Source organism: Indicator indicator, chromosome 7 (genome assembly GCF_027791375.1).
Source record: "Indicator indicator isolate 239-I01 chromosome 7, UM_Iind_1.1, whole genome shotgun sequence".
NCBI lineage: Eukaryota > Metazoa > Chordata > Aves > Piciformes > Indicatoridae > Indicator > Indicator indicator.
The window spans coordinates 30958888-30974670 of NC_072016.1; the positions used below are offsets into that span (position 1 = coordinate 30958888).

The window sequence follows — 15783 nt, forward strand, 5'->3', positions numbered from 1 at the left end:
GGGTTTATCCTGTGCCTTCCTGCAGGCTACAGCTCTGCTGACCCCCCAATACTGCCAAGACTGATTCCTGTTGGCCCTTAAGGGCCAGAGCCCAGTTTAATTGGCTCTCCACTATGTAACTAGAACCTTACTGTTTGGATAATGCCACTTTACTTCTGAACCACCATCCCTCAAATACAAGTTGTATCTGCATTGGGCAAAAACCCCACCTGTTCCTAAAATTTGCACATTTGAGACATGAAATATTCAAAATACTAAGCATTTTTAACACAACTGTTTCCTATCGATTACTTATTTCTAGAATAAAACAGTTGTAACTTCTACATCTAGATGAGGTTCTTTACATTTGTTCTTATATCTTTGCCACTATTACTTGAGTGTAAGAAAAATCTCAAACTAACACGACACCGTATTCCTCCATTTCACACACAATTCTTTCACTGCAGTGAAGATGTCATCTTTAAATGCTGTTTAAAACGATCCTAAGAATTCTTTGGGGGGTTTTCTGTTTTGGTTTTGGGTTTTTTTGGACGCAAGTTTGACATGCAACTAGCATTCTCTCGTAGTAATTCTGACTCCTTACCAAAAGCTGACCTAATTATCAAATAAAAATATTTTCTTTAATGATTTCTCATTACTGTCAAATGCATCCACTGCAGCCCAAACGCCTACTATCCCCTAGTTGCTTGAATTACTCTTTTAAGAATTGATACGGAGATTTGACCAGGAGGAAGGTGCAAGGCTCTCTTCACTAACACCATGGCTAGTTCAGCTAGGCATAGAAGTACAAAACTGCCCAACAGAAAAATCACAATGCCTAGTAATTGTTGTAGTACTACAGAAAAGTCTTTACCTTGCTATGCAGGTATCTGCTTTGCAAGAGGGCACCTGTCTTGCTGCACAGAATGAGCTAACACCTGTAAGATAATCAGGAGCATTTAGCAAGTATGACTGCACCCTGTAGGACCCAACTCCATCTGTTCTAGAGGTGGATAAAGCCATGGCCAAAACTGCAGGAAGGACTCTCAGGTGAATGTTTTCCTGATTCTAGTCCTTATCTGCCAGTGGGTTCTTAGCCTTAATATTTAACCAACCACTAAACACCCCCAACCCTCCCAGCAGTTACTGTTGTTTCAAATGAGTAAAAATTAAGCCTTGCTGACGCTGGAGAAACATTTTCAGCCATAGGAAGCAATTGCCACTGCAGTTTTGGTCAACAATAACTCCACTTCAAAATTAAAGGACATTTAAATTCTTCAGAACATCCTGACTTGGCCACCAGAACTTGGCTTGGATTCTGTCTCAAACTACCTAATCCACAGAATAAGGCTATTGCTCACCTTTAAGATTAATATTGATATGCAGCAAAGATCGGAGGAAGCCCCATATGGAAATTAGATACATATATTGCTGGGTTTAGATGATAGGCTCTAAGCTAGACTTGGATCTGCACAAATGAACATAAAAAAACCCCTGTTATTCAGTGAACACCGTCAGCTATGTACACTGAATGAAGCCTGAGTTCTACAGAAAAAAAACAAACCAAAATAAACCCAAAAAAATAACACCAACCAGCACTTGATCATGGAATAATACAGAAGAGAAAAAGGAAGAAGACAGCTTTACCTTAGCCACTTCCTAACTTTGGAATATTTACCTTCGCAATCTTGGTGTTTCACAGTATTAAAACAGTGCTTTAATACTACCTGGTACAATGAAGCCATAGTATTTGAAATTTGTTTTCCTTTCCTCTTTTCTCCTTTCTTTCCTTCCACACATAGTAAGCTTAAGCTGCTTTAGTATTTGCTCTTTCACAAGAAGAATTTCCCAGCCAGGTAACAAATGTTGGAAAAGGTGGAATATGGGCTGCATACAAAGAAATTACTAGATGTTAAACTGCATGAGAAAGATGTAAAAACAGTGTGAAGGAAAAAAGAACCATTTTAGTTGTGCTGACTGCTTTGTACTATACTTACTGCCAAGACAAAAGCCACACGTTGTACAATTAATTACAATTAATGAATTTCCTCACTTGAAAAGCAGGATTCTTGGTATCCTAGCTGTACTCTCAAGTTAATGCATGCAAAAGTTGTCCTCTAGTTCAAGAAATATGCATGATGCAAGCATCCATACACATAAATCAACAAAGGCTTTCATTCAAGTCTTTTATTATAGCTTGAATTTTTTCACTGCATTTAAAAATCTAAAAAAAATAAATATTTGTTTCACAGCTGCAAGTCACATATGCATTAACACCACAAAATCTGGAATTGAACCAGAGAAGGAAAAGGCAAATCCCAAAGTGTCCAGCTAAGCACAATGGTCTCAGGGGCAATTATACTAAAAATAAAATCTTAAGAAAAGGGGAAGGGGGTGTTAAGAGTTATTTCAAATGCATTTATCTGGAAAAAAAGTGAAAAGTCTATTAGAAACTATAAGCTACGCTTTCAGCATTTAAAAATAAACGTTTAACCTCTCGACGGCAACATGCCTGATGCATCTTTTCCAGGGTAAGCCGTTTTCTTGACACATGGCCATAGAGGTTTCAAAGGATAAAAACCTCTTTTATAACTGTGTCAACTTAATTGCAGAATCAGTCCTTAAGAATAAAACAGTGTTAAGTCAGCTTGTCCATCCACATGGTAAAAATACCACTGTATGCAGGTTTGTATCAGCACTAAGTGACTGCTTCATGGATTGTACATTGTGAAAAATGAATGTCTCTTAAAGAATCACTTTCATGATTGAGGTTCTTAAAACAAACCAGAAAAATATATATCTTCAGAAATCATAGTCACTTTCCTTGTTAAAAGCCATAAAATAAGCTCATATTCAATTACAAGCAATAGAAATCATACTGCTATTGGAACATAATTATCACAAAGATTTACTATTTACAAAATGAAAAGTTACCAAGTGAATTTATCAGAGAAAAAGTTAAATGTTCTCACTAAGCGGTCTGAAAAACTTAAGCAAGTCTCTCATGCACTCACGCCAAATTGTCTGCATAAGGTGAAATGTTAACTCGTTAGTGAAACTTGACTCCCAGTCACAATGCTCTCATTTTTATTGGAAGATAGCAAAATCCACATGGTTCTGTACAAGAAGGTGTGTTAAGACAGTTCCTCATCTTTGTATGTGTTTTGGCTCCCATGGATATCCGTACCACTGAACACTGCTGCAAATAATCAGTTATGTTATCAACTCTTCCATTTAAACCACCATATTTACCACCACAAGAAAGACACCAAAAGTCAGTTTAATGATCCCACGTTACACACAACTCTCATTTCTGAAGTTACACTAAACTGAAACCTTCGTAGTGATCTATAGCCTGGATCAACTTAGATTTCAGGGTTTCTTTATCCGTGTATTTTGGAAGATCAAGAAGATTAAAGCAAGTGTGAGCTACCGGAAGATAATCTTCTCCGCCTCCTGTTGGCTGGATGACCAGTTTAACACACTTCATTCCCAGAATTGGAATACGATCGCTGCCTGTCAGAAACACTGCCAAGAAAAAACAGATTCTTGAACACTGGATATGCCATGTCTTCAGTTCCAGTCATTGCTTGCATTTTTAAACTGTCCCAACTTTTCACACTGAAGTTGTTCTGCTAAGTTTCAAAATCAGGGAATAATGACTTAACCTGATCTCCAGCTTACACACAGGAATCCTTAACTACAACACAATAAGGAATATTTAAAGGAAAACATTTAATTTTAGCATGAGAAACCAAACAGTCCTAAACAGAAACAAAGTAATTTCAACCCACCACAACATTCAGTAAGAAATTTATCTTAGAAACTAATCCATGATCTACTCCAAACAACAGTTCATTCACAGGAGGCTTCAAAAACATGCCTTTTCCTGTACATTTCTACTTATATCAATACCTTGAGATGTATTTACAATTAGTTTTAACTCCAAAATTCCATCTATGCACAATGAAAAAAATGCAGGATGTGAACCTTATGTTGAAATGAAGAAAAAAAATCCCACATCATCAGATAAATGACAGCAGCATTTTTTTTTTTTTTAATACTACTCTGGCCTACTGCAATATTTTAACTGCCTAGAATTACTCAGAACAACCCCAGCAACATCAGAGAAAAGGTCAACATCAGTTTCTTCTATGTTTTTTCTTCCAAACAAAGTTAATCACATCACTGCTGACAAATACATCCATCTGCCTTCCTGCACCAAGAGCCTAAAATCACAGTTCAGTTAGCAGCTTCTGTTGAACAGTGTCAAATACTTACACAAAAACTGCTTTTTCTTCTCCAGAGACAACTCATGAAAAACCTCCCAGAATATTTTAATTGTAGGATGGTCTGCCCAGTATTCTCCTTTGTATTCTGTACTCTAAAATGAGGAGGAAATTAGGTTATTGTTTGCATGTAGAACTAGCAGGATGATCTGACATTTAAGCAGAACGAATTCCAGCTGTGTAAAGGGATATAGAGGTATGTGACTCCATCTAGGTGTTTGCATGCATGTACACCAAAACATATTCAATCCTAATGAAGTACGGACAAAGTTTCACAATGAGTTTTGGCAGTCAAGAATAATTTATTGTTATTAACTGTGTTCATCTTATTTTGCCCGTTCTAACATAATGCATCATGTACAGTGGCCTTTTGCTTCTGTGGCTTTTTCAGTCTCTCTTTTAAGCCTGATTTCCTTCAGAAAAACTTTAAGCAGGAAGGTAAATATTAACTTAGTTCTTCACCACTGACACTTCAAAGAACGTTCCTCACTCGTGCAATCAATCCAAACAAGGCTGCAAGTCACATTCATTAAAACAGAGCTCAAAAAGACATTTCAAGATTTTGCCTTTGCATCTTGAAATTAAAATATAGTAAACAAATAGCTAACTATGGTTCTTACTTTCTCCAGTTCTTTCCAGTCGTAATTTGTATTTCCAATCACCATTGCCTGCAACTCACTGGGCTGGAAGAGCTGAAGAACTTTACCTCCACACACTTTGTGGAAGCCTCCATGGAATGCACTGAATAAGGAAGCCACAGATCTATTGAAGATGTAATCCACATATGCATCTACAAAATCTTGCCTGTACAAAGAAGTGAAAAAAAAAAATCATGCTGAGACAACAAGAAAAAGAGGCGTATTTCACCCTTGTACCAACAAGCCAGCAGCCATTTCTGTATAGTACACAACTTGGAAAATGAAGCAAGAAGGATCCTAATGTATTCTTTGCTTCCTGTAACAACCACAGTGAAGATAAGCTCAAGGAAAATGGCATGGTTTCTGCAAAAACGGACTCAAGCACCACCAGATACACTCTACGTATTCTCCAGAAACATAAAGGGAACAAAGAGTGGAATAGGCTGTTTTCATATTCAGAAGTTAGAGAATCCTTGACTAAGGAAAAAACCTACTCAAACGCTCTTCTGCGAATGCCACCAGATAACATTCACAAATTTATTTGCTCTACAAAGAGAAGACTGCTCTGAAATATTTCATGTATGATTAGTTGCCATACAATGACATTCACGTTGAAGTTTAGTGATGGAAATGTCAATTACATATATAACTTCCTGCAGAATCACAACCATTTATCCTTATAAAATGAAGACCATGTAGTCAAAATGGGCCTTTGAACTTAAGCATTTTGAAGCTCTATGTGAAAAATAAGAATTACAAATTCTGAGTGTGGATAGCCTCTCTATAGCTGGCAAATACTTAAACACAATAGCTTACTTTAACAATGCACATGAGAACAGCCTGAAAAAGCAAAATGGTTTTACCCCCCAAATTAGCATAACATCTTGGCAAAGCACATTTCTAGTAGCCCAATTACATTCCCGAGGCAAACAGTAACACTGAACTACCCTGTAATCCACAAAACTCACCTATTTTGTTTGGCTACAGGAATGTCAGCACCATTAGGAACAAGCTCTTTAATTTCTGTTGTACCAAAATTTTCCACTGTGATCTATTTAAAACAAAAATAGTATAAATCTTATTTACTGCAGAGCTAAAAGCAAACACAAATGCTAAAATTCACTGGAGTAAGTAGCTGATGCTTTTGTTCAATCACTCCCATCAGTGGCAGCTATAGTAGATGCTTGATAAGGAATGAGCTTGATAAGAAATACTTCAAACATTCTATAAAACTTACAGTGAAATTAAGACAAAATGCTTCTTCTATGTCATCCTCTGGATAGTCCAGTAACTGTTGCATTCCCCTGCAAAATAAGTTACAAAGAACTTGTACCAGTGGAAAAATGAACTTATTTTCCTGAAATACTCTTTATGTTTTGATAATTCAAGTTTAAAGAAGAAAAAAAAAAAAGAAAAAAACAACAAAGCAAAATGCTACACCAACCCAAATCCAGTCTTTCTACCATTATTTCATTTAATAGCTCATTGACTTGCACCTTATGCAGTGTTAAGAAATCTCAGGCAATCATTTTGCTTTTGACTATGTCTGGGTGTGAAAAGAGAAGACTCACCCTCAGCCATATCAGCTAAGGGATTCCCAAACCAGAGGCACTAAGTACTTCATAACCACTGATGGGCTCTTTCATTCACTTGTTAGATTTCTCCTTGAATCTCTCAAAACTTCAGCACTCACCCCACTGAGGCAAGCAAACAGCCACTTCTGCTGGTTTGAACCCCCTGTTAGTGCCTGTAACAGGTCAGGGCTGTCTCAGCCACTAAACAAGTGATGGATGCTCCTTATTAACCCCACTCCCTTCCCAAAGGACAAGGTAACCAGCACAGTGCCATACAAATCCCTACTCAAGGGCAGACATTCAGCATGTATTTGTTCCTGAAATAAGCCAAAGTGTTTCCAAGTTCTTCAGAATGAAACTAAACTGAACTGTGTTCACACCTAAGCTTAGAAAATTAATTGCTAAAACCAAATGTTCACAATTATTTTCCCTAAAATTCTTGCAGGTTAACAAACCATAAGACACAAACACTAAACCCAAGCATTCAGAAGCAGGTGCCTTACAGCAGCCTGTATTCTTTCTCAAAGAACATGGTGGCTGCAAGTTACTCTGAGCTGTTTACCCTGTTAGTCTAAAAATAACACTTTTTCTTTAGGTTCTTAAAGGCTGAATTTTAAATTAATTTCTAGTAACACTAATTTTTCTCTCACTTACCTGCCAACATCTGGCATCAATTCTTTTAAGTCATCCAAGGATGGTTTCTTATTCAATAGCTTTTTATATAAAGCCAAAGGGAAAGGAAGGTCTACAATAGTAAAATTATATATTGCTAGCCCACAGACAACACCAATCAAATGAAACAAGTCACTGTCTTCAAAGGTCTAAGAACAGAAAACAGACAAGATGATTTAAAATAAAGAAGTTATTTTAATCCTGCAGAACCTAAAACTGTACAATGCAGTACAATCTGAGTGAGTTTCACTTATCTCCTCTTTAAATATGTATGTATTCAGACATACAGAGGAAAAGGAGATGTTTTACCCAGCTGAGACTGACATCCAGTAACTCTTTTTACTTAAACACAAGGCTGAGCTACAACGTATTTTGTGTTACAAGCCAGGCATATCACGGCAAGCTCCACATTAAGAGTCTGGTTTTGTCAGAGACCTACTAATGCACTATTTAGGGCTTAAATACATGTTGGTATTTTACAAAATTATCTTGTGTGGGAGGAGCTCACTATTAACTGCCCTGAAGTTAATAGTCAAGTCTTCAAACACCACGTGGACATGTAAACATTGAGGTAACTGACACAGGCTGGTCACCACTTTCCTCTGAAAGACTAAAATGTCAATGATCAAAGCTTTTGAGAAAGGATGACGTGATGGCTACCTACAAACCAGCCCCATTTCAGGAATTTTATTTTGCCACCTTCATCTACTGATTCTGCTCTTGGAATCAGTTTGCTCTGGCTGGCACTTCTTCCTACTAAACTTGTCTGGGTTGGGGACCACTGTTAAGGAATAGGTGAGGAATGGGAAAAACAGAAGGGGAAAATTCTGATCCAACAAGAACATAAAGAAACATTCTTTGAGAATAGTTACTTCAGCTTCTCCTCTTGAAATAAAGCCACTACAAATTATTATATGCACACATTTATTATTTTAACTTAAAATTCATGACTGTATCAATTGCACTCTACCTTATCAGAGAACCAGATCAGCCTGGACTCTTCATAACACCTGAACATTCCGTATTTGGGATCTAGCAACTCCCTCATGATGAGCAAAAAAAATTCTTTGCGAACACCTCCAGCATCGACAGCTTCTTCCCCTACAAAAATAACCTGGAATACACCATTCAGTCAACACTGGATTAAAAACAGATTGTGAAACAAAGTTTGTCCACAAATATTCTCAATTATTTGAACATCAGGGAAAGACATTTTGAACAGTATGTACTGAGAATACCTTAAGTGGTTTCTTGTAATCTACATTCTTTGTTTTCCTTAGGACTTCCACAGCATCTCCTACAATATTGTCTCTCCGTACCATTAATATCAGGCATGGGTTGACAGATTCAAATACTGGCAGGAAGAGAGAAGATAAGTTCTGCCTGTGAGCCTGATCAACAGCCATCTGGGGGGGGGAAAAAAAAAAAAAAAAGGTTTTGTATTAGTAGGTAACCTAAGATTCTTGTCAAGCAGTAACATCCATCAGCCTTATCTTAAAAACCACAGAGGACACGGATAAGAATAGCTATTATGAAAGCTGCTGAATTTGCCCAATTGTTCTTCAGATTCCTTTTATCTGAGGATTTTATCCATTAGCCTCATCTGAGAGTTCCCTGAACACGACCACTGAGCACAGTTTTTGACATTCCAGTCAAAACACTTTGGACAACAAAAGGAAGTAAATAAATACTGTGCTTCATCTAATGAAGAGTAAACTGTTTAATACCCACCTGGCATGGAAACAGCCATTAAAAACTAATTTACAGAATGAGAAGCAATTTGTTAATCTCTTTCATTTATATTATAAGTTTTGTATTACTATTGTTCAAAAGCAGGGTACTGTTGCATATGTCCTGAATATGGAAGTCTTGCAAATTTATGCAATTTAATACTTTTAGCATTGTTAATAGAAATATTCAACATAGATATTTCCCTGAATTCATCACTCACTGTGTACAGACACTTTTAAAGGCATATGAGCATCCTTACTATGAACTACAAAAGCAAGCTGCTATTTTTCTACATGAGGCCATTACTTGAGCATGAATTCTCTGTTAAATTTCAGACTCAGAACAACTTAGGTTAAACATTGCAAACATGGGACAGGCAGGGGCCGTTACTTTGGTAGTGGCCTCCCTTCATTTTTCCTTTCCTTTTTCAAAAGTATGATTCATTATACCCTTACAGCAACTGAAGAGGCATGGATTATGTGTACTAAAAAAAAAAAAAAAAAAAAAAAAAAAAATCAACCCACACACTGAACAACACTCACTGAACAGCTCACCACATCACACTGGGTTCAGTTCTACCTAGAGAATCATGAAAACACCTAAGACCATCTCAGTTACTGTAGGGCTGTCTAGTGTATCTATCTCTAGACAACTGAGATGGGTCAAGATACACAATTCTTTGTATTAAGTATCTAATTTCTAGGGAAGTCTCTGCTTAAAGCAAAAGTGAACAAATCAGGAGTAACATATAATTGCATTTAACAGGAAAAGAGCTAAAATCTACTGCAAATTGCAAGATCAGGAAACCTATTCCCACTACCTCAAACAGATAAGCTTTTCTACTGCCTTGCAGACACCAAGCAGACTTCAGAATTCAGCAGCATTTTGAAGGTGGTATGATAGTGGTTCTGAAGGTGGAAATGGGAAATGAAGTGTGCTCTAGATACTTGTGTGCTGCCAACACATGCCCTCTCTGGTATCACCAATCTTAAGAACAACACTAGCTCCTAAGTTCCATCAAGTATTTGTCACTGGCTGCTGCTGCCTCTAATAAGGTAGATGGACTCCGAACTCCACATACAATGTTTAAAGTCTGCTCAAATGGGAGGTGGGGCTGTTTTGTTGTTGTTTGAGGGGGATGTGGTTTGGTTTTCTTTATGGCTTTGCTATGAATTAACACCTCAGAAAAACCCCACCTCATTAATGAAAACAAGTAGGCAATCATTAAACAATCTAATTTCAGAGAGATCTGCAAACTAGTGGTTTCTGTCATGTATATACTCTGAGATTAAAAACAGATCGCTCATTCACATAAGGAACAGATTTTAAACAGTGTGTTTGTTTTCTTTAAACAGAGTTTAAAGAAAACAAACACATAAACAAAACAACCAATAAGCACAACAAAAATCCAACAGTGGGACCCCTGACCCCCCAACTGAAACAACCAAGAAATTGTAACACATTACATTATAACAAGACTCTTACCTGCATCTGTATGACTGCATCTGTTTGTAGCAGAGTTGTCTTTGCCTGGGCATCAAATACAAATGGGTATGTGCAGATTGTAACAGGAATATCTGTTAACTGGAATGAAAACAACAAGGCCATGTCTCTGTTCATCTAAAACCTACAGTCATGGTTAAAGAAGCAATTGCAATAGTACTCATTTAATACATGTATTTTATTGAAAAGAGATCTTTAGTCATTGTCAGTGCAGGTCCAAAGCACCTTAGGAAAATTAAGTTGATTTGCAATTGTTTAGTACCTCAAAAATACAACAAAACCAACCAATGAAAAAAAAAACAAACAAAAATCCCAATGAACCAAACCACACACAAGCCACATTTTCACCTAGTACATTTTGATTCCACACCTTTCATTACAGCTACCAGCTATTATCAAAGTAGTCCTTGCTTTCAAATGTTGCTCCGAATTTACAGTATAAAGAATTACATATTTTTGCCCCACAAAAACGTCTTCAGATTACAGCCAGGCTATCTTAAAGCTTTAGTCCCAACAGAACACATCAGACAACCCCTAACATTCATATTTCTGTTTTCCTTACATTCTGCAAAAGAAATCAGATTGCAACCCATCTTACCTCAGTTAATCCATGGTTGACATCCTATGACAGCATTTGCACAAAGGTAGCAATAATTAAGATGAAAAAGCAGCATTAGTGTCTGCATTAATTAATCAGCTCTGATGCAGAATTAAAAATACTTATCTATAGTTTCCCCCCCAGAGAAGGTTTACTAAGAAATAAGCATCAACCATAAACATACTAATGAATCTACCAAATACAGCCATGCCTTTCAACACCTTATGCATCAGTCTTTAAAAAAAAAAAGACCATTAAAGCAAGTATGTTTTCGTGAATGAAAAAAAACACAAACATATTAAATATGTCTGATTCCATACTTTAACAAATGACATTTGCTTTGCCTACATATTTTCATTCCCAAATGATTGTAGCATGTCGAATTAAATGCAAAACATTTGTATTTTAGATTTTTTTACTCATTAAAAAAAAGAACTCCACCACTTTATCACAAAGTCTTAAAAATCATTTCGGTCGATGGTAAGATACGCTATGAGAAACACAACTGACTTTTGAAATGAGAGACAAAACAATATATATGGCTAAGACTGCACGCAGACTTGCGCAACAAACTGCATCAGTTTGCTAAGCAACTAAGTGATCTATCTCATGCTGTTGCCCTCCTTATCCTCTGCTGAAAGCTAAGCTCATTGCCACCTAGCAGACAGAAAACAGGGAAAGAATCAAAAGGTAATGACAAACCAATGAATTTTCAATATGAAAAAACACATATCCATGGCTCACAAAGTGATGGCCAGAATACTTCATTTTCTATTTGTATCCCTAATTACTACAGGAAACATCATATCTGAGTATCCCATCTGTCATGAGGAGATCTATGCAGTTTGGTACTCCTACTGCATCTGCCATTATTTATTCCTAATTCAGATTTTTTCCCCCCCAATTCTTTTAAGCTATACCTCAAGAACATTTCTTCAATAGTTCATTATTTAGCACCTTCAATTTTCCACACTGTTGTTGAAAAAAATAGAAGTTTGTTCTTCCAAGTTTCTCTGCAAGAATACTTGCAGGTGCTTCTGAGATTCTCTTCTCTACTTCCCTTCCACATTTCAGTTAAGGAACTGAACTCAAGTTATGACAACGATAATTAAACCAGCAAAACAAATTTTGATTCAGTGCAACCACTTCAATGGGTAAGCAGAGTTCCTTATCATTATAAAAGCAAGAACACAGGAAACTAGTTGATATGAAGGCAAGAAAAAGCCATCAAAACCATTAATGAAGGAGATCTGAGGCCATGGACTTACTGTCGTATAATAAATCAAATTAACTCTTTCTGCTGAACTTGAAACCCCACAGAAATATGACAAATGGAAAAGCAGTACCTAGAACCTTCTCAGTAACATCAAGCTTCAGCTCAATTTTCTGATTTAACTAACAAATGGGGTTTAAATTTTCATTACAAACCATTTTTCCACCTGTCACTTCCCATATTCAGTATTTTCTTCCCCAATCATGACATACACCATTTGGGCTTGTTCACATCCATTTAAAGCACAACTGCAAAGGGCATTCTTCATCTTTTCAATTCTGCCACCCCTCTCTATTTCAAACACGCAACCTGCCTCTAATTCCAAGGCCCTGCAACGCTCACACCTACATCTCACACCTACATCTACACTTCTACATCTCATTTACCACATCCTGCCCCCCCCATCTACCAGCAGCCTACATCACAAGCTTGTTATGTTTTCAGACAAGCTTGGCTGAAACAAGTACCTCTCATGACTGCCAGTACTGACTCATTACTGCTTCACGCTCTGCAACCTCCCTGCTGTTGTTATTTTATGTAGCAATTTTAATTCTTTGCTAGACAGCAGCATTTGCTCCATATTCACAAAAGACAGCAACAGTACATCTCCCCTTTTCAGGGCCTTTCAGGTACTGCTGCAAAAAATTGAACTGAAATGGCTACAGAAAGCACATTAACTTCGCACTCTTTCAAAGCAAAAAGAACTGTGTGGCTAAATCCCATCCAACTCACTAATTCTCTGCACAGTCATTTGTTTACTCCCACTTACCACTCTCCTGTTTACAGGTCCAGGAATTAATTATCTAAGATCTTATAGCAATACTCCCAGTAGAAAGCTATGTTAGTTACTCCCTATTATGCTTCTACACCTAGTTTTCCAAGGCAGTCCCATCTTTCTCATCAATTGAATGTATTTTGTATAGCAATGCTGGTTGCTCTGGATGATTTCCTGGGATTAACTGTCACTCCTAACTTTAATTCTCAAGTGACACCATTCTAAATTACTTTAACTGAGGGATTAAAATGTTGAACACTATCAGTCCTAATAATCACACCCTACGAGAAGCAGACCTACAGAACAGCTCTTCCTTAGCTAATACCTGATGTAAGATGAGTCTGTTCAGCATCAGTGACACGTGAAGACACATTTATGAAAGTGTCCATATTTAGAGAAGCTACAGGCTTCTCTAATGGGGCAAAATCAAAACAAAACATGGTGGGGAACCCACAAAAACTCAAAACACACCAACACAACTCACCATTCCGAACATCTGCTGCTGCACCCAGTTGACATAGTCATTTCTGATATCTATCAAATCTTGGATCTCATGAATGTAAAATCTGTCATACTGTATCACTTGTCCTCTTTCATTTACCTGAAGAAATGCAAGTTATTTTATTAGCACCCTGTAAAACAGTTTTCAAAAAGACATTTCCATGCTTTTCAAGCAGTTGATGTCAGCCACAGATACCCAGCTACTGGAAAAAATTCTAGAAAAACAACAGTGCCTACAAGAATGCAAAACACAATGGTTGTGATGGTTTGAAACTGTCTTTTTAATTTTTCCTTGCAAAGTTCAGAACAGAGAAAGTGAAAGAATGTAAATAAGTCACTATTGGGTGTAAGAAAGCAAAATAATGATTGTTCTAAACACTTCCATTGGATAGATAGAAATGTTTAAGAACTATTACCCAAAACAAAGGGGGCATTCTGCATATTCTGCGTTCGGCAGTGGGGGCAGTTGCTGGGCTGTCTGGCTGCTGTTTCTTCTTCTCTTCTGGCTGAAGATAACATGTACTGACCTTGGCAGCTAAGTTAACAACTTTCTGCTTAACTAACTCTGCTTCTCTGTCCAGGGGGGTCTGGGGGGGAAGCTCCTGGGAGAGGGAGGCCCCTTTGGGAGGGTCCCCTTGGGGGGAAGCAAAGGGAGATCGGTTGTGCTTTTTCTGCTGATTGTATATATTTGTGAATGTCGTGAATTTTGTATATTTGTACATATTCATTGCATTTCATTGTAGATTTTAGACTCTGCTTGTAAATACAGCTTTTCATTTGCTTCCAGACTGAGCTAGCCTGGTTATTGTCGGTGGGGGGGAATTTCAGCTCACACCGACACACTTTTTATTTTTGGCGCTCCAACTCGGGGCTCGATTGCTTGTGATTTATTTCTGCTCAGATTAGGAAGCAAAATGAAGCTGTTTTGGATTCTGAGTCATTCTATTTCATCTATTATCGGTGCGATTGTTTACAGATGGGCCATTTCTTGTATGATAGACAAGATTGTGAGATATGTGGCATATAAGTCGTTTCTTTGGGTTAAGAACAAGTTACTGAATGTTGGTGAATTCTGTTGTGGTCTTACTGGGCTAAGAAGCTATGGTAACTCAACTATGGATCTGCTAGCAGACACATTTGAGTTTGTTACTCCTCTTACAACTACAGAGGGTCTTTGGAACCAGTGGTACCCTAGATATCTTGTGCTTGCCTTAATTTTGTTGCTTCTTGGAATAATCATATGGCTACTGATAGCACTGTGTCAAGAAAGACATAAGGCTACTTGCTCTTCCAACTCTGCTGTGAATGTGAAAACCAAGCCAGTAAATTTGGTGGCCACTGTAAGCAGAAAGCGTAAAGGAGCTGCAGGAGGAGATGCAGATGCTGCAGGAGATGGTGCAGATGGAGATGAGGGTCCTTCTACTCAGGGTCCCTCTGTTAAGAAAGATCCTTCTGATGAGGAAGAGAGGGTTAGCCTTAAAACTCTGGTAGACCTCTTGAGACCCCACATGGATGATGGAGATGTAGGTCAGGATGTAGACCCTGTAGATTAGCAACTGCTGGCAGAGCCTCTGAACTCAAAGAAATTCAATGGAGGATTAAAATAGGATTATGGGGACAGCGACCTCAGGATGATGATGATGATGATGAGGATGACATACAGTCAGCTAATGCACCCAGACAGGAAATTAGACATGTGAGGAAGGATTACATCAGAGGAGATAATGAGCCAGTCCTGTCTTGGCTAGCCAGGTGTTTTGATATGGGAGCCCCAGCATTGGTGGTAGGTGACAAGTCGGCCTCTCAGTTGGGGATGCTCTCAAAGGATACAGGCATAGACAGGCACCTAGGCAAGTGCATTGGTAAAGTTTCTCTGTGGGCACGCCTCCTACTGGCAGTCTCACTGAGGTACCCCAGCAGAGATGATTTACCATGGAACCCTAAGCCTTGGACCACAATAGCTGAGGGAATCAAGCGTCTGAGAGAGTTTGCTGTGAGAGAAGTAATGTATGGAGATCATAAGACTCTGAATCCTGATGGAATTCCTGTTGGAACAGGCCTTGCCAAAAAGCTCATTAAGCTTGCTCCTCCTAATTATGCTACTATTCTGGCAAGCAGGATTGTGGCAAGAAATTACGGTGGAGCACCTCCTACTGTTGGCCATTTCACTGACCAAATGAGGCAGTTGGAGGATAGTCTTGCACGTACTTCTTTGGTTTCAGCCATTGAAACTTTGTCTGGAGAAATGAA

General features: G+C 38.0%; 1 protein-coding gene across 5 annotated transcripts in view; it reads right to left on the reverse strand.

Annotated features, from left to right (window-relative positions):
- Positions 1-2924: 2924 nt before the first annotated feature.
- HERC4 (HECT and RLD domain containing E3 ubiquitin protein ligase 4) overlaps positions 2925-15783 on the reverse strand; it is a 36137-nt gene continuing 23278 nt past the window's right edge. For 2 of the 5 annotated variants that reach the window (XM_054382575.1, XM_054382576.1), the window contains exons 14-24: positions 13517-13633; positions 10985-11008; positions 10369-10467; positions 8391-8558; positions 8123-8266; positions 7135-7301; positions 6144-6210; positions 5875-5957; positions 4889-5072; positions 4261-4363; positions 2925-3507 (exon numbers count right to left, since the gene is read on the reverse strand). In XM_054382575.1, coding sequence (XP_054238550.1) covers positions 3299-3507; positions 4261-4363; positions 4889-5072; positions 5875-5957; positions 6144-6210; positions 7135-7301; positions 8123-8266; positions 8391-8558; positions 10369-10467; positions 10985-11008; positions 13517-13633 — 1365 coding nt within the window. In that variant the 3' untranslated portion in view covers positions 2925-3298. The remainder of the gene's footprint in view (positions 3508-4260; positions 4364-4888; positions 5073-5874; positions 5958-6143; positions 6211-7134; positions 7302-8122; positions 8267-8390; positions 8559-10368; positions 10468-10984; positions 11009-13516; positions 13634-15783) is intronic. The other 3 variants (XM_054382577.1, XM_054382578.1, XM_054382579.1) reach the window with 2 other exon arrangements.